We start from the raw sequence: 27,265 nt of genomic DNA, 5'->3' as shown, positions 1-27,265 counted from the left end.
TGTAAAGATGTTTAAATTTAAAAATTAAGATCCTAGGGAATGTAAATGGATAGACGTAACAACTATAAGCGTCATATTTGTTTATTTAACTGTTTTTAAAAGTTACTTTGTTACCACAGCAGATTCAGAGCGGACATACTGTTCTGACATGAGAGAAGATCATTTATGTTCCAATTATATATCTATATATAATTTGAATCTTGAATAAAAGCTTTGTAAACAATATTGTTTATTGTGTTTGTTTTATACAATAATTGATTCAGTGTATGTGATAATTTACATTACTTAAAATTCAGGTTTTCATCACCATTGTCAGATTTTTCAACTCTGTCTGGTCAGTTACCTGATATTTACAATCTAAATGTTTTTTTTTTATTATTATTTTTAACACACTGATTGCTGTTAAAGATAAAGAATCAGTGAAATGATGTTTGATGTTCTTTGCACCTTCTTTAATATACATTTATATTAACATTACTGAAAAAGTGCATTTTGCAGCATTTCCATGTGTTCTAAACATCTCTGCTATTGTCTTGAAAACTCTCGGTCTCACTGAACTGCAAAACCTTTTTCTGCAGAATGTGCCAGATGAGCTTTTATGAGGTTGTTTGGTGTAGTGATTTCTTTTGTGCCGTCTAAGAGTCACAGGTCAGGGATACGCAGGGTGTCAGGGGGTCTTTGTGCACGACTCTATTCATCATCATCATCATCAGCTACTCATCATTTCTTAAAAAGGTGAGCTTCTTTTCAGCGTGTCATGCACCTAGTTTTTTGAAGGCACAGCCTTTCAGTTCTTACACCCTTTCAAAAGACTTTCATGATGGTGTAATTTTATTTTGGAAAAAAAAACCTAAGATGTACAATTTACCCCGAGTTTAACAGTCATGGTTCGAGCCTAGTCCTAGACTAAAATGTAAATCTGAGCTGTTTCACCTGAAAGAAACGTACACTGACTGATTTTACATGTCAGTGGCTTTGTTTTGTCTCAAGACACCAGTAAAGCTTTTTTCTAAAGCACGTTTATAAAAATTACTTAAAATTTAACTATGGCCTAATCCTGGTTTAGGCTAAGCCCTGTCTATAAAACCTGGCCACTGCTGCTTTTCTAAAAGCCTTAAGGGTCCAAATGTTTGTTATTATCATGGATGGAGCTTCTTTTTTATTCAGTTTTATTTTTAGAAGGCTATGTGAAGGCTAAGAAAGCATGTTATACAAGTCTTTATGTCTTATAACCTGTATGACTCTTTTTTTATAGAAAATTCACAATCATACAGTACACACACATACAAACTCAAGCAATGCACTAGTTTCATACACCTATGCCTAATCTAAACACTTAACTTTTTGTGCTCATTATGATTAAAAACACAATTAAAATCTGACTTCATAATTCCTTGTTTTTTCCTTTATTTTCAATTTACATTAATTAAAATCGTAACAAAACCAGAACCAAAAAGAGAGAACAAACAAAAAAAAAAGACCAAGATCATAATAATATTAATTATAACAAAAATATACACACCCTCACACACACACACATCCTGTTCAGTGATACAGCGATCCTTTGGGAGCAAAATTCCGGCATTGTCAAAAGAGTCCCTCTGTCTTTTGATCATCCCGCGTAGTTCCGCATCCTCTGAGCAGGCTGTGTGTGTTGAATGAGGCTAGTTAGGGAGTGGGATGGTCTGGGAATTGTGGGAAATACTGACTGATAGATCAATACTAATAGCACCTTCTGAAGATGGACCGAGCCGTGCCGGGGGGGTCTTCCTGACGCTTCTCGAACCCCAAGCTGCTTTCGTTCGCATCCAGATTTTAACTTTTTCCTGTGTGAGGTAGCTTTTCTTGAAAAATGAAGATCATGCAAATAAACAAAAAATAGAAATGGTTTCCAAATTTATTAGATTTTTTTCTTTTTCTGCTGTTATGTTAAGGGACCAAAACTTCCTAGTTTGGGCAATCATGGGAAAAAAAAAAAAAAAGATTTACACAAAACAAAACAAAAAACTAAACAAAACAAAAAAAATAAATGGAACTGCACTTTCCCCAAAATATTGTCGGTGTGTGTAGGCACATGCTCACACACACCAACACGTATAATTGTGAAAATATATAGATCTGGCTGTTTCAGTACAGACTGAATCAAGAATTTTTTGTTACTATACACAGTAAATATTAACTTATTCCCTCCTCAGGTTTAACATTTCACAAAATCTTGCATAATGTGATGTTTTCTTCTGAGTCACAGTCAAGAGGCTGAGGGCAGGGTGAAGTGGGACTGGGCATGGCCTTCTTTCTTCTTTAGTGGGAGGGACTACTGTGGTATCCAGCCATGACGCTGTGCAGCATCACCCAACCACCCACCCCCTGCAGGACGTGATGACATCAAGCCATGTTTCTGTCTTTCTTTGAATCTCTGAATCTTTTGGTCTGTCCCCCTCTTGGCTCCCGGCAGGAGGAGGCGCTGCACTGAGGGCTTGTGGGAAACATGGCTGGATTTCAGAGGGAGAGACTATTTGGGGCAATCCCATTTAGCGCTGGTTTTCCTGCACACTAAACGTGGACAGCACGACTTTTTGTGTTTTAGAGAAAAAAAACTTTCGTCAATTTTCAGATTTTTCTTTTCTTCCATATTTCGTTACTTGGAGAGTGTATTGCATCCTCACAGTTATTGCTCGTCATTGGTATTTTTCCATGTCTTATTTCATAATCCACATATGTTTTATTTTTTTTTTTACAAGAAGCAGACTGCACCAATGTCCACTCCAAACTCCTGATCTGCTCCTCCGATGTCCATGGGAGCAATGTCCACGATGGGCAGCCTGGATGTCTTCTGAGTTTTGTACTCAATCACAGTCTTGGCCCACTGACCTGTGTGCTTCTGTAAGACAGTAAAAGCCATGTAAGTGGATAATTCTATACTAAATATATAAATAAAATAAAAATAAGTGTGTGTGTGTTTGTGTTTATTGTAAGAAATATCTTATTACAAAAAAAATCTATTGTGCTGTTTAATATTTCTGTTTCTGTTATTTCTTAATAATTAATAAGCTATTAAGCAAGCAATACCTATTATATAAAATAAAAAAATATTTTATTTTAAAACATCATTCTGACCACAAACCTTTGAAAGGTAGTATAAATGTAATTTATTGTAATTTATTTAGTATGCGCACTATAGTCAGCATGTTCAAAAATTATATTTTATTGCGTGACTCACCTTGCAGCCATCCTCAAGTACTCCATATGTAAAGCGGCTGTTGCCCTCTGCTCTGATCTCCACATCATTAGAGCCCTGCAGCAGAACGGCCTTCTTCAGATTGCCTGTGGCTTGGTCCATGTAAGCAACGCTGTTCTTGCAGTGGTACGTGATGGTCTGAGTGGCCTCAGTAGACAGCAGTCTGAGGAAGTTCAGCTGGATGCTGGTAGTACTAGGAGTCTGGCTGCTATCAGCATAGCTGAACTGTTAGAGAAAGAGAAAATGTCTTTTAAAATCTTTAAAATATTGTAATTAATATTACTTAAAATAAATTCCATTTAAATAATTAATTTTATTTTATTCATTTAATTTAAAGGAATATTTTTTAATAAATCTTTGGATGAACTATTCCTTTAAGACAAGATAGTGACACAAGGGGAAGAAAAGAGTGTATTTCAGCACAGCTGGTTTAAATATTTTCAGCACCATGGACCAACAAAAAATTCAGAACCGTGAACAGCTCCCTAAACCAGCTGTGGCACATTGTGACACATTTACAGTTCAAAATCACTTCCAAATGTAACCTTTATGCTACTGTCGACTATTCAAAACTCTTATTAGGATGTGCCTTGAGGTTTATTGTGCTTTTGGTCTTTTTTCTAAAATTTAAAGTGCACATCTCCATAATATAAGGATTATACTCACGTGGAATCCACCGTTCATGGTCTCTCCAAACCAAATGTGCTTCTGCGCCTTGCTCTTGCTGCTCCACCAGTTCTTGCGTGGGATTTTGGGATTGCTGGGCTTCACGCAGGTCTCTCCGGTCTCCATGTTGCAGAAAACACTGATGGCATCAGCAGGGCTACCAAGGTTAGGATCCACCCAATACTCACCTGTGGATAGGGACCAGACATGTTTAAGTGAGTAATAACGAGCATCATACACACAAATGTGTTTTAGACTGAGCATTTTTTGATGTTAGTTTGTCTCTGAATCTCTCTTCTTACCGCTCTTATATTCAGGGTAGCAGAGTTTCAGGTCTCGGCAGGAGCGTGCAGGGTTCTTGCGGGAGCCATCTGGGCTGCGGATGTCCTCGATCTGGCTGTTGATCGACTTCAGTGTGGCATCGACCTCTACATCATGTTGTGTAAGAGAGCTGGAGGCCTCATCGGCACGCATGTAACGCAGAGGATCGGGTCCCTTCTCAGGCTGAGACAACCCAGCAAAGGCAGACATGTCAATGCCAGGGCCAGGGGGACCAGGAGGACCAGGGGGTCCAGGGTTACCAGGTGGACCCTAACGAGAACAGATAGAAAGAGCATATGAATCATAAATGTTAGTTTCATGTCGATACACCTAATGTCAGTGAACATTTGAGGTTTTATGAGCACTTACACTTGGGCCAGCCTCTCCAGAACGTCCACGAGGTCCAGGTGGTCCAATAGGTCCAGGCTGACCATTAGATCCGTCCTTACCAGCTGGTCCAACAGGTCCGGCAGGTCCCTATTGCAAGTAATATGACAACATTAATAATCCATCCGAGCATTAAAGGAAGATACTAAATTGTCTATTCTCTCAATTGGACTAGCTGAAAGCCAGACTCACTTTAGCGCCACTTGGTCCAGCAGGTCCAGAAGAACCCTGGTCTCCAGGAGAACCCTTTTTTGAGGAGACAGGACAGAAGTGTAAGCATAGCTAATAAATCTACCTTTTCACTGTAAATTGTTGAAAAAACTAAAACTTGTAAAAGAGACTCACGGGAGGTCCAGGCAGACCCTGCAGACCAGTGAATCCTCGGTGTCCCTTCTGACCTCTTTCTCCAGCTTCTCCTGCCTCACCCTTATCACCACGAGGTCCTTGAGGTCCCTAATAAAGAGAAATGGAAAAAGTCCATCAACATGTGAGCAGCTATGGAGTGAGAGACAAACCAAAAAATGACTTTTTAAAAAAAATGCTATTTCAAGAATTGTAAAGCCTGATCTCTTCAATGTTCTGTTTTGTTCCACGCTCTTCATAAAATGTACTTACAACCATGCCTCTAGCTCCAGCGGGTCCAGGGGGTCCTCCAGGTCCTTGTGGGCCCTTTGAAAAGAAAAGAAGATGGCCCATAATAAATAAAACACAAGTGGTGGACGCTGCTAAAACTTCTAAACGTTTGATCTTCATAAGGATGTTCTTGTTTAATATCTTACAGGTGAATTTTTGGGGGGAGAAATGTTTTATGAAACGGTTGTGCTTAGTGTTGATTGTAATTATGCTGCCAAAGTGGGAAACAAAACTAGATGTCATGCATTTTTTTATACAGAAGATATAATCTGTATACTGTTGAAAATGAGATTTGTGAAGTTGATGTACTCACATTCTCTCCTCTGTCTCCTTGTTTGCCAATTGGACCAACGGAACCAGGAGCACCAGGTGCACCAGGAGCTCCAGGAGCACCAATTGGACCAGTGTTACCACGCTCGCCCTAGAAAATAACACACATTCTTTATTACAGTTGGTTGGAAATTCATCTGTGCATGTACTAGCCAACAATTTAGTCCATCATTTTGAACAGAGAAATTAAATAATGGAATAAGAAATATTTAATATGAAATGACAAATAGTATTCTATTGTTTGCTTGTATTGACTTAGGACTGACTAGCCAGGCTGGACTGTTTTAGTTTCAAAAATATTTTGTTTGTTTCCATACCTTCACACCAGCAGCACCATCTCTACCAGGTGGGCCATCAGATCCAGGATTACCCTGAGGGCAAACAGAATGGATGAGTGAGATTTGATTTAATAGTATGTAGAGGAAGAAAGTATTCACTAAACTGTTCACTGACTTCAGATCTGTACTTTCTTTGGTACAGGTACTGATATGTTATGCATGTATGTGTTCTTTACCTCACGTCCAGTCTCTCCAGCAGGTCCAGTCAATCCAGGAGGTCCAACAGGGCCAGGGGGTCCACGGTCACCAGAAGAGCCAGGACCTCCCTGTTTGCCAGGCTCACCCTGTGGTACAAATTTGTATCACAGTGCATCAGTGAAAGATTTTCGGGGCAAAATGTATTCTTGCACAATAACACAAAATTAATTTTAAGAAACAATTATTTAGACATATGTGAGATAAAACATAATTAAGGGGTGCTTAAAATGCATTTCTAATATTAATACTTTTGGTCTAATAAATCAAACACTAAAATTTATTCTAGATTTTATTGTGAATTGAAAAAGAGTTTGAATGACGATGTGTTGATGATGTTTCCTGTGGGTTCGTTTACTTACAGAGGGTCCTGGAAGTCCTGGGAAACCTCTTTCACCACGCTGACCAGGCAAACCAACAATACCACGCTGACCAGCAAGACCAGCAGGGCCGGAAGGACCATCAGGACCCTACACAAGAAATGAGAGAAGAAAGGTTAATACAGTAAATAAAACAATGAACATCTACAGAATACACCTGTGATTTAAATGCTGAAGTAAGTATGTATAAATGAATCTGATTCTTACAGGAGGACCATCCTCTCCAGCCTCTCCCTTCTCTCCAGGAGCACCAGGAGGTCCACGCAGTCCAGCATCTCCTGCTCTGCCTGGGGGACCAGCATCACCACGAACTCCCTTAGGACCATCTTTACCAGCAGAACCTACAGGACCAGGAGGACCAGGGTTTCCCTGGGAAAGAATAATTAAAAAGTATATTTGAGATTAGGATAGGTTTATGACAGTACAGTCATTCAGTTTGATTAAAATATGGAGGAACTACAGAGATGTGTCTGTGATATTAAGGGGTTTACATTGGGTCCAGGTGATCCGACTCTTCCTGCAGCACCTGGGAAACCAGTGGCACCCTACAATGGGGAAATATGTTATTATAAAGAAACAATAACACTGAAAAGCCTTTACTGTCAAAGTAACAGGTAAAGACTTAAAAATGAACTGAAAATGATTACTTATGACTAATTGACTCACAGGGGCTCCTTGGGCTCCACGTGCTCCTTTAGGTCCTGTAACACCAGTTGGGCCCTGAAATCAAATAGGGATAATAGATGAGGCAAATATAATAATTTAATCCACACAGAGACAGCACAAAGTTGATGCATGATGCTCAACTGTTAATTTATGTAGACAATAGCAAAGACTTTAAAGTTCAGTAGCAATAACCAAAACCAAGCTGTTTTCTAAAAACGACCTCTTCTAACCACACATCAGTGTAAAAATGATTTACAAAATATATTAAATTATCAATAGTTAGTGAGGCACAAACACTTACCACTGGGCCGGGTGCTCCTGATGGTCCTTGAGGTCCAGGGGATCCAGCTTCACCTTTCTGTCCTGACTCACCCTGCTCTCCTTTAATTCCAGGCTGGCCATCAGCACCCTAAATAGTGACAGTGTCAAAAGGTTGTAATCAGAGTTTCCTTATTGCTTGAAGTTTATTATCAAAGACAATTCCTAATCGATTATTTCACTACATCCTTTTTACATTGTAGCAACAGAGAATAGTAAATTATTTAAAAGTCTCACTATAGAGTTCTGAATTCTGTATTATATCTACTAGGTTTCCAATACATGCAAAAATGATTACATTAAATGACACAATGTTTTTCGAATCATTTTATTCATGGTCTTTAAAATGCCAAAATCCAGAGATATTGCAAATTAATACCTAATGTATAATTGTTTTAGTGCCCATATTTGTACCTTTACATTTACAACATTATGGACTGGTTGGGTTTTTTGGGTTTTTTTACAGTTTCTTAAGTTTTAAGCCATTATATGTTGCCTTATCAAAAGAGATTTTTATTTTTGAGTCTGAAAATATCTTTTATATGTAATCACTGCAGTAAAAAGGAGTTTTTGTAACTACTTACAGGAGGTCCAGCAAAGCCAGCAGGTCCGGGGCACCAATCTCACCACGATCGCCCTAACAGGATGATGATAGAATAATGAATAAGATAAAGTCTAAAAAGAACCTTTAAAAGCCATGACAAAACCACAAATTCCATTCTTTTTTGTGTTTGCTGTCTAGTTGTAATAAACATATTAATATTTTGCTTACAGGGGCCCCACGAGCACCAGGAGCACCATTTGGGCCAATGGGACCATTTTCACCCTGTGAAAAAGAAAAAGAGTAATCAAACAACAGAATTAAACAATTTCCTCAAATAATATTATCATGCAACTACTGGATGAGACATTCACCTTAGCGCCATTGGGACCAGAAGGACCAGGTGGACCAATAGGACCAGTTAAACCCTGGGAAAAATGACAGAAACATCATTACAGAAACATAAGCAAGAAAAAAAGCAGGCAATTTCCCTACATCGGCTGTCTTTATAGCACTTACTCTTGAACCATCTTTGCCAGGAGCACCTTCAGGTCCTTTCTCTCCGCTGTCACCCTAATAAAATGAGACAGTAAGTCACTCAGTCATTCAGTAGATCAATACCATGAAACTAGGTTGATGTAATAATAAGTGAGTATGGTTTTAAAGTTACTTACTCTGTCACCTTTAGCTCCAGGGATTCCAACAGTTCCTCTCTCGCCAGGCATGCCCTGCAGACCAGGAGGACCCTGAGCTCCAGCAGTACCAGCTGGTCCAATTGCACCCTGTTGGAAATCAAACAATAAGGATTCATTCATTTGACTATTTAAAAGTGTAAAAATGAAGAATAGACAGATTTTATATGTAATTATAAAGCATAATCTCAGTCAGACATAATCTCACCTTAGGTCCATCGGTACCAGGAGTTCCTGGAAGTCCTCTTGGTCCCTGGAGACCCTGAGGGCCAGAGCCTCCTCTCTCACCAGGGAAACCACGTTCACCCTAAAAAAAAAAAAAAAGACAAGAGTTATTTTGTGTAATGTCACATTACTGCTTATTTCCAGTAGTAATTGGGAATCTTGTTAATTAAATACTTACTCTTGGTCCAGTGGGACCAGCAGCACCACCCTCTCCAGGAACACCCTATAAAGAGAAAAAAGAGAAATATAACATAATTGGGATACTTAAAGGCACAAATAGAGAATTAAATAAATATCTTAAGTGATCCTCACCTGGTCACCAGGTTTACCAGGCTCTCCGGGGGCTCCAGTAGGTCCAGGAAGACCCTGTGCAGAAACAGAGTAATTCTTAGAAAACCTTGATCCCATGAAACTGACTCCTTATTCAGCTTCGCTAATTTAAGAGTGAAGTTTTCTCTTTCACAATTTAATAATATAGTAATATTAACAGAATATTGATTTGAATGTACCTGGAAGCCAGATGGACCAGGTTGACCCTGCTCTCCTCTCTCACCAGCTGGACCCTAAAAGTACACGAACATCATGATTTAGTCTTCAAGGAAATGTTTCAGACCGTGGCCGTTTATTGACTGAATGAAAGAACTGAGGTCATAAGACACTGTGAGTAATGTGATGTAATACTCACAGCAGGACCAGGTGGACCAGAAACTCCAGTCTCTCCATCTTTACCAGGCAAACCCTAATAGAGAAAAATAAAGAGAGAAAATACATTTTTACATTTTCCTGGTGCTTGTCTGTGCAAAAGCTCTGCTATGTGTTGTGAGCTGTTTCCAAGGTTAGTCTAGTTAGATCTGATGCTTAATGACATACAAGGCCAAGTAATGTGGACATTGGAACATGACTTACTCTAAGACCAGTACGTCCAAGAAGTCCTTTCTCTCCAGGTTTTCCAGGTTCACCCTGTGAAAGAGAGAGACAGTCCATTGAGGTACAACACATACATTTCCCAAACAATTTTACAGACCTAAATATGAACACTAGTAGCTGAAATGCTGAAATGCTCACATTGGCTCCCTTAGGTCCAGGGAATCCCATCACTCCAGGCTGACCACGAGCGCCAAGAGGCCCAGGAGGACCAGGGCGTCCATCTTCACCAGGGGCACCCTGTAATGAAAATGACATGTTTAGTACTGAAGATGCAGCATTTATTAGATCACAATGGCTTGTACCCAGTTTATGATGGATCTCTTTTTGGTATGACAAAGGTTTAGGTTGGTAGTTTTGAAAGAAACCTCTTATGCTCACCATGGCTGCAATATATAATTAAAAATAAAGTAACAACAGTTATATTGTGAAATCTCTTCTATTTTAAAATGTTATTTATTCCTGTGATGGTAAAGCTGAATCTTCAGCATCATTACTCATTCTATGCTGGTTTTGTGCTCATTTCTTTTTTATACTATTTTTTTAAATAGAAATATATTTTAACATTAAAAATGTCTTTACTGACATTTCCGAACAATTTAATGCATCCTTTCTAGATGGAAATATATTTTCTTAACTTCCTGAGCCTTTTGAACAGTACTGTATATCTTTTTGCATGGTGTAAATAGATTTATAGATACTCACAGGTGCTCCAACTTTTCCTTGAGGTCCAGCATCACCAGGGCGTCCAGTGAGACCCTATTAGAAGAGGAAGCAGATGAATGATAAAAAATACCATGAGCCTTTATACCAATGATCATAAACGCTGATTTTAGATTGTAATGTATGTTATCTACAGTTATGATGATCTAAATTGCCCTGAATAATCAGTTTTCAGGTTTTCACGTACTCTAGCTCCAGGAAGACCAGACTCGCCCGTGCGACCAGGATCTCCAGTTGCACCTTTAGGGCCGGTAACACCAGGAACACCACGATCACCAGGGGCGCCCTATCAGAGTACAGAACTTTTGAATACAGAGGAAATACATGGGTTAATTAGATGAGTAACCAACTGTCAGTCTAAATCACCAACCTTTGCTCCAGCAAGACCATCCTGACCAGGGAATCCACGGTTACCTGGAGCTCCCTAGCAAAGAACACATATGGGCTCGTTAATGTGGTTCTTCATCATCTAGTGAATCAGTAAATATAGCTAAGATAAGATACACACTCTTTCTCCAGGAGGTCCGAGAGGTCCGGCTGAACCAGGCTCTCCTCTTGGTCCTCTCTTGCCTTCTTCTCCAGATGGGCCAGGGGCACCCTGAGGTCCTACAACACCCTGTGTAATTAAGATAAAAACATAACTGATTAGTTTGCTACAATATTTCATAGGATTGAGATTGATACAATAGAACAGATGAATGAAGATAAATATTAGGATAAGGTGGGTTACTTACACGCTCTCCCTTGGGTCCAGCCTCGCCTTTAAATCCTGGGATACCAGGGTCTCCCTGTATAAACACAAAAGTGATTTCAATTAGTGCAATGCCGAAAATAATCAGTAACCTGTCCATCAGTATGAAATTATTAATAGTTTTATATGAAATCATTAATAAGCTTTTAAAACAGATCAGGACGTGATTACATACAGATTGTCCTTTAGGACCAAGAGGTCCAGTAGCTCCCTGAGGTCCTGGTGGGCCACGGGGTCCGGGGAAACCAGGGGCACCAGCAATGCCAGGACCACCCTGTAAAAGAGAAAAATGTCTATAATAGATTCACTGCAATAGTGTGACCAGACTAAAAATTATTTTAGAAATATTCAGAGAAATCCGTGAAAAAGAACAATATATTATATGAATATACTCACAGCAGATCCTTTGGCACCAGGAATGCCATCAGTACCAGGGTTACCCTGCAGAACGTGAACATTGAATTTTAAAATAGTGTATATGAAGAAAGTGAAGAAAATCTAAATCATGTTTTGCTTGTCATATCTGTAATTGTACTCACAGATGCACCAGCGGGTCCAGGTGATCCAGGTGTACCGGCCTCTCCACGGGGTCCTTGTGCGCCCTCGGGTCCACGAGCTCCAGTGGGACCAGCTTCACCCTGCAGGAGTGAACATCACATCTCATTACCAACGATAATGTTATTCCTCATACATCTGTACAAATTTAAAAATGCTTACATATGAGAATAGTTTAAGAATTCATAGTGCTAAAGATGACTGGTATTTTACCTTAGCACCAGGGGATCCTGGGAAACCTGGAGCACCAGCAGGACCAACAGGGCCCTGAGCACAGAAACATTCACAAATGATCAGAGATGCATGCTTACTTCCTCATGCACTTTATACATCCCTATAATGTTATTTTGTGGTTTGTAAAAGAGAGATGTACATTTTCAGTATTTGAAATAAATTTTCTACATTTTTTAGTAAATATTGTATGGAATTATTAAGTTAAATACATACATATCTTTAAACTGACAATCATTCACATTGATATCAGGATATCCCCATATGGGGTTACCATTAGTATAATTTAGGATTACACAGACTTCCTGAACTTGAGAAAGTGAAGAAATGCACTTACAGGAGGACCAGCAGGACCAGGCAGACCATCATTACCACGAGCACCCTGTGGACAGACATAAGTAGATCATTACAGCCGAAAGCCACCTTTGCTGCTGCAATTTTGATCATATAGAGTATTCTTTATTTGGCCAGTGTTTAGTTGGAGTATTCACTTACAGCAGCACCAGGAGGTCCAGGACGGCCTCTCTCACCGGGCAGACCACGTGGACCCTGATAGACAAAAAAAAGAAGTAGAAAACAGTATGGAGAGTGTTAGATGAACTATTTCATTGTCAGAAACCTACTAAATAAATCATCAGGCCATTTTTGACTCTAGGTACTGACCATTGGTCCAGGAGCACCGTTTTCACCATTAGCACCAGATTCACCCTGAAAGAAGAGAAAGGAGACTGATTACACCTGACAATTGTATAATATTAGGTCAAATCAATTTGCTCAGAACCTAATTAAAATGAATTAGCACATTTAGCATTTAATATTACATATAACTATATATTTCTCAATGTTCTGGTATCTTTATAGCCCTTATAGTTTAAAATATATCAGTAGAAATTAAATTATATTTAAGTTATTTCATAATATATATTTTTTTCAAAACAGACTCGCAGATAATGCTTTACAAAAGCACATACATTTAATAAATGTCTGTTAAATGTAAAATGTATGCTTTTGTCTTGTTTTGCGTAGTTTTACTATTAGAAAAAATGAACTGGTAGTGCATATTATTATTACATATTCTGTTTGTCAAGGTCTGATGTTTTTATACGAGCATTTATAGTTTAAAATACATTTATCATTTAAAACACCAGTGGAAATTTAATTCAGTTCAATTCCTTTGCTTTGGATTCAATATACATTACATTGAATCAAAAGCAGGTTTTGGATACAATAAAGCCATACAATGACATTAATTGGATAAATGTACGTTAGAATTTGGATGTCTTGTGAAACTTGTTAGCAGTGTGTTCTTGTATGCTGCCAGATATGATTATTGACAGTGTGTTAGGATGAATTGTACATAGTTTATCTGTCAGTCGGGTGTTTTAACTGATTTTTATGTTGCTGTACCTTAGCACCTGCAGCACCAGCCTCTCCTTTAGCTCCATCAAGACCTGGGTGTCCCTACAGACACATTCAAAGAATAAATGCATGTATTTATACAGAAATAAACATACATAAAAACAATTCATTCTAACTGAAACTCACTCTGTGTCCTTTGATTCCAGGAAGGCCAGGTGTTCCGGGGAATCCACGGGCTCCCTGTCATATACATAAGAAAACTTAATTATATTGCATCTATGGCCATTATAGCAGAATACAAACAAGCGACTGAAACAGTTGCATGCTAGTCTTTGTTTGTGTGTGTTGTTTACCTGAGGCCCTGGGGTCCACGCTCATGCCAGACTTACCAGGCTTGCCAGCCTCACCCTGGAAGAAAAGCAGGCAGTGACATTGCAGTTAGTAGCTGTCAAGCATTCAGCTTTTGGAAAAGGTTGAAAATTAAACAAGTCTGCTAAACCAAAGTACTTACATCACTTCCGGGTTTTCCAGGGGGTCCAGGTGGGCCACGGGGACCAAGAGGACCCTATAGTAAAACAATTGTTATAAGTTGATATAACTGACCTAGTTAAGCTGTCTCTTTGTGCATCTGAATGTATCATTTGTGTGGGCCATGTAATATGTGGGTTTATAAAATGCCATATGTGTGTGTATGTAGGCGATGATTGGGACACTCACAGCAGGACCGGGTTCACCAGCCTCTCCGGGGTTGCCTTGGAAACCTTGTGGGCCCTGGAAGGGAAACAAATGACAGTGTGAGCTTAGGAGTTGGCGTTGGTGGGTGCTAACATGTTACTCATATCTGTCTCATCAATGGTAGAAAATAATCAGCTTTACATTGTTTTTCTCAATTAACTGGGAATATAAAATGATTATGATTATGAATTGTGTTTTTACTCACAGGTGCTCCAGGAGGGCCGGGAGGACCACGGGGACCCATTGGACCCTGTAGATAAAACAGTGGAAATTGAAAGACAGCATGGCAGCTTTGACCCAGATAAGAGCATCAACTCTGTAATATTCATCGTATATTCCCTTTATTGTTATCATTTTATTTTATTAATCAGAATTATGTATTTTATTGCATGGCAATTTATTTTTAGCAACCCCATGTATTCCAGAATCCATGTATCACTGTAACTTGGTGAAAACAGGTGGCATTTTAAAAGCTATTGTGACTAAATCAGTCAGTAGGGGCACTGAAGATCAGTAAAGATATTATACTATATGATGCAGAGTTCATTTACTTAAAGAAAACTATTTTTGAGACGGGATTTATTCAGTGTTTGGAGAGTTTAAAGTATAATTATAAAATATTTTATGTATATAATGCATTTTATTAATTCACGCATGTAGCTTTTGCTTTTGTTTATGTTAAAATACGTTTGATCAATGCTTGGATGTAAAAAAACTCAATAAACAGAATAAATGAAACTTCAATGAAATGTCATTCCAGAGCATTCTGGGAGGGGAAAGACCTTACAAACAGTATCTGAATTGCAGACCTACATACTACTATAATACTATAATAACTATTATTTTGCATTATAATATTTTTTGTATTATTCTGACGGATCCAAATGAACCAAACACAAAGAGATATTCTTTCAACATGGGATTCAGTTTACAGAAAAATGTATTTCACTCAATTGCAAAAGGTATTTTATATATATACGTAGATATGTCTGTGAGCATATAGATATGTATTTTCTCACCATTGGTCCCTGCATCACACCCATCTGAGCACCTCCCGCCTTCTCATCAAAACCACCAGCCATCTGAGCAGCAAAGTTCTGCACACATAGGAAAACACATTTACAGTAACCCTGCAAGCGGCAGACGCAAATTGAGTGAGTAGATGAAAGGAGAGGAGGAACGTACTCCTCCAAGTCCAGGGGGACCATTAGGTCCTGGTGGTCCAGGGGGTCCTGGGTTTCCAGGTGTACCAGGCTCGCCATCTCTCCCTCTTGGGCCGGGATTTCCCTAAAGGGTGGGAGAAAAATAACAGAGCATATGAGCGGAAAAGAACAGAGATTAACTAAAGCCTTTTCACATGACAGCATCCTGCAGAGTGTGTCCACTGCCGACTTAATGTACCCGGCTAACTGCTAATAAGGTCTGACATCACTTTACCTAACAAGTCTGAGAAAAAAGTTGGAAAAGGCAAAATGTCTTACCTTCTCACCCTTAGGTCCTCTCTCTCCGCGTGGTCCCTGCTCTCCTGGGGTTCCCTTAAATCACAAAAAGACAAATGTAAATCATCAAAAAGTCAAAAAATAAAGCTGTAGGTCTCTGGTGTGAAAGGTACAACGGTTTAAAACTCAAATAAATGTTCTAGAGAGCCCCCTAGTGGAGGAAAAGCAATGATGTTTCGCACATAATTCAGAAACAGACTACCAAAGTGTTTCTGATTCATCTCACCATTGGGCCAGCAGGTCCTCTTGGTCCTACAACCTACAAAAAAAAAACAAATAAATATTATTTTCCGACTCCAGTTTTCAAAATTTGGTCAAATCTATCTAAAACTCAAAGCTGTTTACTGGTGAAATCACTTACATCTGCAATATCACCTGGTTCTCCTTTCTGCCCCTGCGTAGAGTAACAAAGAACAGATTTAAGACTTACTATACAATTTATGTAATTGATTCTAGCATATTATCCATTTCTTAAAGACGTGACTCACCTTTGCACCAAGTGACCCTGTCGAATCATGTCACAGGATGAAGGGAAGATAAAGATTGACAGTTAGACACAGTAGGAAGTGGTTCTGCATTTATTATATCAATTAGCAAACACATATGAAATCAATCAATGTAGCGGAATAACAGTCTGTCTGGAGTCACAACCTCTGATTCTTACATTCTCAATAATACTGCTGGCACATCATAAAAAAAATTAGAGGTCGCCAAAGGGTCAGGCAAAAGCAGGCTGTGAAAGAAGTAATCAGCTAATACTGACTCATAATGAGGACGGTAAACTAGTCAGACACTCAGTGGTACTGTCAGAACTAATGAACTGCTATTCCCTGCGGAAACTACATAACTGCACCCCACCAGGCCTTGTACCAAAACAGCATCATTCTCTTCCCAATCTGCTTCAGTTAAACTGTTAAAGGCAGAATATTAAGGTGCAAGCTCACGATCATTTGAAAACAAGCATTATGCTTTATATTAGAAGCAATATTATGCTATATGTTGCTCAGCCAATTAGATAACCAAAAAACAAACAAATGCATATAAAAGTTTAGTGAAAACTCATTCTGTATCAATGCCACGGACTGAATACAGCGAGTAGCAATATATTAAAAATGTTCAGGAAAAACATTTCTGCATATTTTGATAATTCTGTTCATTTTATTATTGTGTGTATCTGTGCAGCAGCAGCAGCAGCACACAACATTTTGAAAATGAACAATATCAGCTGTCAAGGTTGACTGAACAAGAAGTGAAGGAAAAAAAGTTGAAAGAACACTTCAAAATTTTTTGTTAATTAGGTGTTTGAACGGGGTTGTGCCACGACCTCTAATTCAAAGACCCATTGTCTTGTTTTTCAGTTTTTTTCCAAACCAAAGCAGTCTATGGCCAAGGTGAGTCCACTTTCAAGAAAATTTTTTCAAGAAAAGTCTTTTTTAAAAAAAAAAAAAAAAAAAACTGAATATCTATCTGTTTGAACTTTGAATGTTTTAAAAAAAGCGTACAGTAAAATATAATACAATATAGTATAATATAATGTAATATGTTATTGATTCTTTTAACTTAAAATCGAATCAAATCATCCTCAGAATAAAACATTATGTCACTAATGTATAAGTGAGCTCAAAACTTACAAAGTAAATTGTTTTTATTGAAATATTGAGTAAAAAAAAAATATATATATATATATATATATATATATATATATATATATATATATATATATATATATATATATATATATATAACTAAAATAAATAAAAATAGTGGCTTGGTTAAAAAAATGGATTTCACAGCAAACAATTCAAGATTGTGCACTTTGTATAAAAAATAAAATAAAATAAAAAAGTGGACACATTTTAGCCATAACTGTCTTCAACTGAAAAACATAATTTGCACCAAAATGCAAACGCAAAACTTAAAAGTGTTGCTTTATTCCCTTTACATGTTTGCTTTGAGTTCTGAATCACATGACATGACCATCTAGAGTACTCTAGTGGTATGTGACACTTGTCATGGTTACAGAACTCAGAGCAGACAGACAGCTAGAAGAACAGGTAGACAAGCAAAGAGAGCTGTATAAGCAGAGAGCGGACCGATAGGTTCGTCGGTGTCAGCTGGGCAGATGGGACAGCACTCTCCAGGTGGAATGATGGGATTGGCACAGTCTCTCAGGTCCTCACAGATGACCTCGTCACATAGTACTGCCCCTGAATCACACACACAGACACGGCACGCTTCTGGCTTCCATACTGCACGGTCTGCATAGTGCTGGCCATCCTGGATGCAGCCGCCAAAGTCTTCTTCTGCAGCCACCAGAAGGGGGCGACAGAAAGGAGTGCATGGGGTTAAGAGACAGGTGAGCAATGTAAAAATAACAGCCTCATCCTGAAAAACTAAGTTGTATGGATCTCATATATATATATATATATATATATATATATATATATATATATATATATATATATATATATATATATATATATATATATTCTAAATTCTATCCATAAACAAAATTCTAATTTTCTGTTCACCTGGTGGCTGGCATCTGGTTACATTTTGATTATACAGTCACCACAACACTGGTTAGTAATATTTGCAGGGTGCATATATGACACCCTGGTGTAAAATGTGGGCTCCTGTAGTCTGCGTATTTGTAACTGAACCCCAAATCTACAAAGCTAGCAATGAATGGGGCTTTCTCAAACACAGACAGGGCTGCATTGACAGCCTGGTGCCTTATGCAAACACACCCCTCTCGAGAGCTCCATCTGGATCTAATGGTCTCACTTACCACCAGGGCAAACACACCTCATGGGTCGAAAAGGACAGCCCTCACACACACAGAACCCCTTGATGCGTTTGCTTTTCAGATATTCATATGAAAGTGTAATTTGACTTCAGCTTCCAGCCCCGGCGCACATGAATGCGGCAATTATAGCTCTTAACTGTAAATACGGAAAATCCACTTTTCTTGAATGCAAGTAAAGGCCGGCCCGAGCAAGCGTTCCGCGTGATTAACATTTCCTTGTTTATTGAGGAGTGAGAAATTTAATGAGAACACAGGAAGATCATCATCTGCCTCGTTATTCTTCTATCGCTTTACAGTTCACCAGATATCACACGTGACACTCTTCCGAGATGCTTGTGCCTCTTCGAGGTTGCCAGTCTGATGTTATGGCGTTTTAAACAACATTCCACAGACCCCTCCCTATCTACCCACCAAACCTAGTTCCCAAATCTCCTTCTAATCGACGTAAAATCCCTGAACTAAACCCGAAACATTTGTTGCTTTCCAAACCCTTTGCACGTGTGCTAACGGTGCACCGTTTGAACCCTTGTATGATCCTTTGCTCCTAATCTCGAGTGAGACAGCGCTCACACTAACACCGGTGGGTGTATTAATCACCTATACAGATCAATCATTATAATGCTGAAATGGTTACAAGTAACCTTTCTCTTTAAATCATTTTGGGTTCCTCGGTTCGTCACTCTCGGTTAAAAGTTCCTCTAAGAACTCTAAAGATATTTTCTACAGGTATCCCGTATGCTTGACTTCACGAAAACTGACAGCTAACTGACAGGTAGCAAAAACGTAAAGGTTTGTTTTGTCATCTTGGAGTTTTTACTGAATTAAACGAACCAGGAAACAATACATCTAATAATTCGTTGCTTTTTTTTCTGTCGGAACTTTTGTGGTCTCGCACAACTCACTACTAGCGCAGTTAGTTATCCGCCGCCGATTTTAACATTATATTTACGTTACAACGATAAATAACGAGAGAAAGACGCACGTTTTACCACCATATCGTAATCACACAGACCCTGTGCAGCTCGAACGGCGTACTGTTGCTATAGTAACCTCCTCAGGAGAAAGTTACTTGGCGAGCATCAGTCCCCGCGCACTGGTTAACTTGCGTTCAAACTTTTGCGGTGGCCGAACAGTTGTTTAGAAACGTTCATTCACAACGAATACGTGGCTACTTTAGCTGTTTCGCTCTTTATTTTAGATAGCTTAGGTCATTTAATAAACACAAGAGTCTGAACCTGTCGTTCTGCCTGCACTGCGAGCGAAAACCAGAGCTTTCAAATCATTGGAGCGCGATGCGGTTTAGACAGCTTTTGCGTTTTCACGCGTCGCTCGTTCGCAATAAAACTCTGGATATCTACAGACTTAGACCTAAAAGACAAGCACGCGGTCTTATGTATACTTTTCGTTTTGTTTTTAAAAAATTGAGTCAAGACATTCCACAGTCCAGAGGTGAAACGCGCAAATCAAACCGATCCATTCCAAACTTTCCTCTCATGTAACCATGGAAACACAGTGCGATTTTTTTTTATAGCAAGATACTTTGAATTTCAATTTGAAAAATTCCAACTTACGGTCATCTTCTTGTTGACATCTTACAAGGGATAGCAAAACGCAATGCGTTGCTACAAGTAGCAGGAGAGTCCGCGAATCCGCTAATCTGAACATGTCTAAAGATTAGACATGCAGGTCCTCAGGGGTCAAAGTCGCCGAAGAACCGGCGGAGCGGCAGCTCTGTGCTCGCGGGGAGTGTGGAAGTGGATGTGGATGTATTTGGGAGGATCCGACGCCAGGCGCACACAGACAGAACCCACCGCGTCAGTCAGAGCTCCGCGGTTTTATGTCCACTGGCGCATTTATGAATCTTAGTATATCCCAAAAAGTGAGTCCAACCCCGACCCCCACGAGCGCTGAAATACGAGCCATATCAGCCCCCCAAGCCCACCCCATTGGGAAAGAAGAGGGGGGCAAAAAAACTCCGCCACTCCTCTGTCTCAAGAACAATTCCATCCAAACCCATCCACCCCTCCCCTCAGCGCCCTTTCCTGGCAAGTGGCAGACTTTCTCTGCGCTTTTGTATGAAAGTGCATCAGAATGGCCTTTGCTCAGAAAAGAGACTTGGAGAACCAAAATACTTTCATTGTTTCAAAGATTTTTGACCCACTAGGTTGCACATGACCGTAAAAACTCAAGATAATGTCATGGAGTTTTGTGAGTATGTGAACCATGGGTGTTCATACATAATACAGTGTGAACATCATCCGTCAACATTTATGTATATGATGTACTTGCAGTTTGCATGTTCAATAATACTTATTTGCAAAGCCAAAAATGATGTTACTGGTGGTATCGGACATCTTAATTAATCTTAATCACTGTGAATAAGATAAACAACATCAAACAGCATATTGTCTTTTTGATTCAACCATTCCAACGTACTTGTATCAAGCTTATCCACTAGGCTTCAACACTTGGCACAACCTGACTGAATTTAAACATTATTTCTCTGGTGGAGTGCCAGCTGCTTCAGAGTAGTTGTTATTACAGTACAAATAAATGTTCTGTTCTGCCAAAGCAGTAACTTAACAGCAGCTCTTTGTTTCAGAAGCAGTTTTGTTATTGAATAAAGTAAAACTAAATCTAAACTAAAACCAAAGCTAAAAATGTTAACCAATTAATTAACCTATTAATTGAAATTAGAAATAATGTCATGACAGCTAACTGAAATAGCTGCGTTTTCAAGTTGATATAATACATTTTCTACAACTAAAGCAATTTCTAAAAATAAAGATAATGAGAAATATAAAAAATAATAATAAAATAAATAAGAATAAAAACCCTATATAAAAATATAGTGAAAAATATCAATAAATTATTATTTTAAATATTAATATTACAATAACACAGTGTATATCTGACCTCAAATGTTTCAAATCTTTTAGAAAAAAATCTAACTTCTAAATATCTAAGTATAAAGACTTTTTTTGTTGCAAAAACTACAAAAAAAAAAAATCTCCGTCAGTACTTTTGTTGCGTCTTCCCCAGTGTAGTTGGCAATTTATACAAGTTTATGTCCTTTATATAACTGTTCCACAATCCAATCACAATAAAACATCTACCATATCATCTGTCCCACTGTGGGAACAGAGGAGGAGAGAAAATTTGTAATGCTCGTGGGATTAAAAGATCAAACTGCAAAAAGCGAGTAGAAGCATAAAAGAAGGAATACGGATACTGGAATCTCGGCCTCGGTGTGAGACATCCTGTGTATGCAGATGAGTGTGTATACAGTGTGCACATATGAAAATCAGTGTGTGCGTTTGTGGTCGTGTGCGCACGTGAATGCATGTCTATTAGTTTTATGAAGGGATATGTGTATGTGTGTGTACTCATCGGGGCGACTGTGCACACACCCTGTTGGATGTGTGTGTGTCCGAAATGAGCCCTGACTGTGTGCTCTGTAAGACACACACACAATGCGGCTCTGTGTGCAGACCTGAGGAATGTGAGAGAGCACCGGGCAGTGGGGGAGAAGAGAGCCGCGGGTGTGGATGGAGGGAGGGTGCGGAAAGGTAGAGGGACGAGGAGAGGAGAAGAGCGGCGGCAGGAACACGGCGAGGCTCCAGGGGTGTGTAGGGTGGCTGGGTTGCGGGTATATCAGATGATGTGGGGCCTGCCGATTGGCACGAGAACATGTGTCGGGAGCAAAACACCGACCGTGATTGGCATCAGGTATCAGAAGCCCGATACGTGCCCGAAGATTAAGCACCCACCAGGCTTTTTTTCTAAATGTGGGGCTTTTCCACTATACTATGAAAGCTGTTACGCAAAAAAAAAGCTGAACTAAAGGGATGGTCCAACCAAAAAGGAAAATTCATTTACTCAATCACGTTGCATTTTTTTGTTGATTCCCCATTGACTACCGTTTTATTTTGTTCATCCTTACAGTCCATTTGTTCACATTCAACAGAAGTCATACTTCAGGAACAACACAAGGGTGGGTAAACTGATGCCAAAATGTTCATTTTTGGGTGGTCTATCTCTTTAAAAGTGGATAAAATCAACTAGGTGGCATGCAAGACCCTGAAACGTTCACTTTGCAAAATGTTCTGATCCATGCGCCAAGATAAGATGCCCAACGGACTCACATGAGTGAACAATTGTGCCGTTTTTGTCGACACTACACCGTAATTAAAGTGCTGCACAATTGTTCTTTCAATACTCTCCCAGACAGGAAATTTGACCTCTCATATTCGTACGACAGTGTATTAAAATAACATTTTCGGTGTTTTTTCACGACTGTGGGAAACCGTACTGTTCTGTTTGATATTACAGTCCACATGGGGGGCCTTAAGTGGGGGAAGGATTCGTTCTGTCTTTGTTTGGTCTCATAAAGCTTTCTATTTATTCTCATAACTTCTGAGATAAGCTATGGCAAACAGAGTGGCTGGTGTCCTGGGACGAAGGATTTTCTGAATGAAGGGTCCCTGTTGATAGAGTGATTTAAGCCACAAATGGGCTTAATACATCCAGGACACCACTGTCTGGGTTTAACAGCTCCCCTTTGACTTTATCCAAAACTTAATGTGGTTAATCCAGCATTCACTATTTGATTTAATCAAAACTGTTGATCAGGGGTTTTCAAACGGTGGGCCAGGGCCCCACAGGGGGCCGCAAGGGGGTGCTAGGGAGTCTGCGGGAAAAGTGTAAATTAATAAAAAAATTGACGATAAAACTTAGCTTAAAGCGTTTATGTGTAATGAATTACAAAGGGTTATTATTATAATTTTTCATAATGTGCGTTGTAATCGATTATATAATGTCATGAATAGTTATAACCAAATTTAAAATGCATAGTGTAACAATGAATTAATAAGCATAATGTGAATTACAAAGCATACCATTAAAACTTTTTGTAATGCATTATACATAAAGGTTTTACATAAAGTGCTACCTAAACTTTTGCAGTAGGCAGAATCACAAAATCTAATTAAATATTTTACAATATGAATATTATTCATATTCATTATATAAATGTATTCTCACATTATATTATATTATATTATATCTGAAGAAATGTTCCAGAATATTTTTTCAGGTATGATTTTAGCTCCATGTAAAGCAGGCGCTTCACGCAGTCTGCTTTCCGTGGAACCAATGGTGTTTACTAATGCTGTATCTTAGAACAAACACATGCACACACACACACACACACAATGATTACTTAAACAAAACAAACAGTTCACCACAGGGACTCTGCATTCTTAGCAGCTCCCTGGTACACATTCGAGGGTGAGAGTTAAGTCCTGTGAACCGGCCTGAGAAAGTGACCCTGTTTGTAGACATTGCGATCCAAGCTTCACCAGGTTCTCAAAGCATTCAGGTGGCATGTGGATGCTTATTCGAATAAAGACACATATAAAGCCAAAAAGAAAAATCGACGTAAAGATTGATCAACCGTAAGAATCTTCGAAGCTTGGCCAAAACCTAAAAAAGAATGCTTCTTTGAAAATAGAACATATGTGCAAATGTAAATATAATTCTATAATATAAAGTAGTTCTGAAGTAAAACAGTAAATTGCTTGTATAAGCATGAATAAATGCAAATTTTAACAAAATTGTACTCTACTGTTCAGTTGTTTGGGGTCAGCAAGATTTAGTTTTTTAGAAAGTACTACTTTTATTCAGTAAATAATAATTCGTAATATGTATGTCTTTAGTGTGTTTTTTCAATCAAATATATGAGCATAAGATACTTCCCTCAAAAGTATAAAAACAAAATTAAACCAACCCCAAACTTTTAAACGGTATAGTGTACACTGTAAGTGCAATGTGCAATTTTTAACACAAAAAGTGTTACAGAATCAACGGATAATCAATAATGAGCGACGATGAATACTTATGTTTGTCAGAATATTGATTGAAATTCTTGACTTCCTAATTCCCTCAATTACTCAGATTTGAGGGTCAGCAGTTTTGGTCTGTACATAGATCAGAGAATGTTGGGAGAGGCAGAAAGAAGGAAGATGGAGGGAGAGGGGGGGGTTTAAGATGGAGCAGGTAGACAAAGCCAGCATTCATGGACACAGTGAAGGAATGAAAAACATTCTCCACCAAGAGACGCATGGTCATCAGTAGGGCATGGGTTACGATGTGTGTACGTGTGTATGAATGTATGTGTGCCAACACGAAAGGATATGATATGAGGGGAAGGGGTGTTTGATCTAATGATAAGTGGGTGTAATTTTACTCCAAGCTCCGGTTAAAAGGAACCCTCGCTGCAGTAGAACTGTTAGAGGAAAAGAGTGGGGAGAAAGTGAAATGGCACACACTCTCAGAAAATAAGGTAGGCTACTAAAGCTGTCACTAGGGTGGTACCTTTTTAGAAAAGGTGCCCCTTTGTACCTTATTTATACCAAAAAGGTGCATATAGCGGTACCTTAAATGCACATATTAGTACTTAAAAGGTACAATTTTTAAAGATTTGAAAACACCACTATTGCTACTTTACTTTTTTTTCTTAGTGTATGTGTGTGCCAGTAAGGTCCTCAAAGACAACAGTACAATGGCCCACACAGCCTCTCTGGAATGAATTTAATCAGAGTTCAGGGCAATTCTGTCAGTCTGGAGCTCAAAAAAGAACGACTTATTTTTATGCTCTTCCGCAAAACTGAACAAATTGAGACTGCAAATAAACCCCCAGTGTAAGTGAAAGGATAATGTCTCGACTGACATTTGGCTGTGGAAAGGTGAGGTTAGTCGGTATGTTGGTGCTGATCTCGATTCCGCGTCCGTTTTCAGAGGTGAGTTGGTGCGCTCTGCCCTCTACAGGCCAAAACGATACTAACAGCGCTCCTGTCGGACACGAGACGCAAAGGTGGCCACTGCCAGTCGCCACATTTCCCTCAATTTATTTTAGCGGGGTTATATGGATGCCACGTACAATAAAACGTGAAAAATTCACAAACGTTATAAACATGTTTAAGACGGACGCACCTGTGCGTCAGAGTCGGGTTTAAACCAATATCCGCCAGAGGGCGCTCGAATAGAGCAAACCTGTTCAGTCAATCTTTCGGATGCAGAAGCGCATTACTTTTTAGGCTACATGAGCATGTGGAATGGTTATGGGCTATTGCAAAAGCTCAGATGCGCAAAACACATGAGTGAGCTTAAGTTATTTGGATACAGTGAAACCTGGAGCCAGAGTAAATAGGTCACGCTGGATATGGTCATTTTGACCCAAAGCCAAGGTTGACTCATGAGTCTCAGAAACGACGACCCAGATGGTCTAGAATGTCAGTAGTATGATCAGGGACATCATAAGACTAAATCAACCTGTAAAGTTGTCTCAGGCCCGTTGATGAGGTGAGCTGACTAAGGTCCTCTGTTGCATAATCTGGCCTACTTGGCATGGCAAAGCAGGGGGTGCTGGCATCCAGTCGTATAAAGTATAAAAATAAAAATAATAATAATAATATAAAAAAAGAAGAAGAAAGAAACCAAATCACTCATAAAAACAACATTTCGTGTTTTATGAAAAGGGGAGCATCGACTTTCGACAATTTTGTGAGGCTACAGGAAAATGTTTTGGATAAAATGTAATACTGGACGATTAATTATATAATCTCAAAGCTGTAACAGGGTCAGCCAACTCAAAACAGCATCATCTTTCAGGAAGACCCCACTGACCTCACAACCACCTAAAAGTGAGGGCACTGCGTTTTTATTTTTAACTGTTAACATTTTATATGTGCCACCCTTATAACACATTATATTACTTTATTAGTGGTGCTTGCCTTTCAAGGCAAAGCACACTATTACTATTCCTCATACTTATTCTTACTTATTATTATTAGTGGTGCTTGCCTTTTAAGGCGAAGCACACTATTACTATTCCTCATACTTATTCTTACTTACTTTATTATTATAGATTCCGTGACGATTTTTCGCGCGCGTAAACTAGTCCCGCAGTTTTGCCACACACCCTGAAACGGGCGTCAAATCGTGCGGGTTATTGTGGAAAGATGTGCTATGACTTTTATAAGCGATCGGGCGTACGATTTTCGTACGCCAGTAAAAATCGGGCGAAAAATCCCCATAGACTTAACATTGCGCCAAACTTTGACGGATCATAAGAGCGAGAATATCGCACAAACTTGTAAATCACCAGATTTGAAGACTTTATCAAGCTGAGCGAGAACATACCACACAGTGGGGTAAAAGTTTTACCTCTGGGGGGCAAGAGACCTCCAAACTTTTTACTATGGTGAGGGTAAAACTGCACATGTGTTTTTCCTACTATGGTAATTTACATAGGAATTTTGCAAACCTAAATAACTTTGCATTAAAATGTCATAGAGACGTGGGGGTGGGCTCGTTTTACTCAGCGAACCAATCAAAGTCTCTGATCAACTATGAAGATGTCAAGCCACGCCCTAGCAACCATTTAGAGCGCCCTAGCAACAGATCCCATAGACTGCCATTATAATGGTTCAGATGGGTATCTTTGGATCAGAGCGTCATAGAGACATGGGGGTGGGCTCTCTCGTTTGACTCGGGGCTGCAAACGGCCAATCATGGAGTACTTCAGTTGTTCGTAGCCACGCCCTAGCAACCATTATCGATGACCTTAGCAACCAAAATCCAAACTCGCATATCTTCAAAACAGAACGTCACAGAGACATGGGGGTGGGTGCGATTGACTCAGGGCAGCAAACAGCCAATCCTGAGTCACCATAGACATCTCCTATCC

The 27,265-nt window shown here is 39.2% G+C and overlaps 1 protein-coding gene across 1 annotated transcript; it reads right to left on the bottom strand.

Annotated features, from left to right (window-relative positions):
* Positions 1 to 1,450: 1,450 nt before the first annotated feature.
* col2a1a (collagen, type II, alpha 1a) lies at positions 1,451 to 20,400 on the bottom strand. The gene is given in 56 exon segments (XM_043246631.1): positions 1,451 to 2,881; positions 3,221 to 3,463; positions 3,905 to 4,092; positions 4,207 to 4,495; positions 4,595 to 4,702; positions 4,805 to 4,858; positions 4,958 to 5,065; positions 5,228 to 5,281; positions 5,559 to 5,666; positions 5,893 to 5,946; positions 6,090 to 6,197; positions 6,471 to 6,578; positions 6,696 to 6,857; positions 6,980 to 7,033; positions 7,155 to 7,208; positions 7,456 to 7,563; positions 8,057 to 8,088; positions 8,091 to 8,109; positions 8,245 to 8,298; positions 8,388 to 8,441; positions 8,533 to 8,586; positions 8,688 to 8,795; positions 8,914 to 9,012; positions 9,109 to 9,153; positions 9,243 to 9,296; positions 9,440 to 9,493; positions 9,616 to 9,669; positions 9,837 to 9,890; positions 9,996 to 10,094; positions 10,560 to 10,613; positions 10,765 to 10,863; positions 10,948 to 11,001; positions 11,086 to 11,193; positions 11,312 to 11,365; positions 11,504 to 11,602; positions 11,725 to 11,769; positions 11,868 to 11,966; positions 12,097 to 12,150; positions 12,452 to 12,496; positions 12,610 to 12,663; positions 12,778 to 12,822; positions 13,522 to 13,575; positions 13,660 to 13,713; positions 13,827 to 13,847; positions 13,849 to 13,881; positions 13,985 to 14,038; positions 14,191 to 14,244; positions 14,414 to 14,458; positions 15,228 to 15,305; positions 15,394 to 15,495; positions 15,690 to 15,743; positions 15,934 to 15,966; positions 16,069 to 16,101; positions 16,196 to 16,212; positions 17,801 to 18,010; positions 20,088 to 20,400. Coding segments are annotated over 56 exon segments (4,473 nt in total). The 5' UTR covers positions 20,182 to 20,400; the 3' UTR covers positions 1,451 to 2,734.
* Between the last annotated feature and the right edge of the window lie 6,865 nt (positions 20,401 to 27,265).

The sequence above is a fragment of the Puntigrus tetrazona genome, chromosome 8 (assembly GCF_018831695.1).
Source record: "Puntigrus tetrazona isolate hp1 chromosome 8, ASM1883169v1, whole genome shotgun sequence".
NCBI lineage: Eukaryota > Metazoa > Chordata > Actinopteri > Cypriniformes > Cyprinidae > Puntigrus > Puntigrus tetrazona.
The sequence above is the reverse complement of the archived record's forward strand: the minus strand, read 5'-3'. Positions and strand labels throughout refer to the sequence as shown.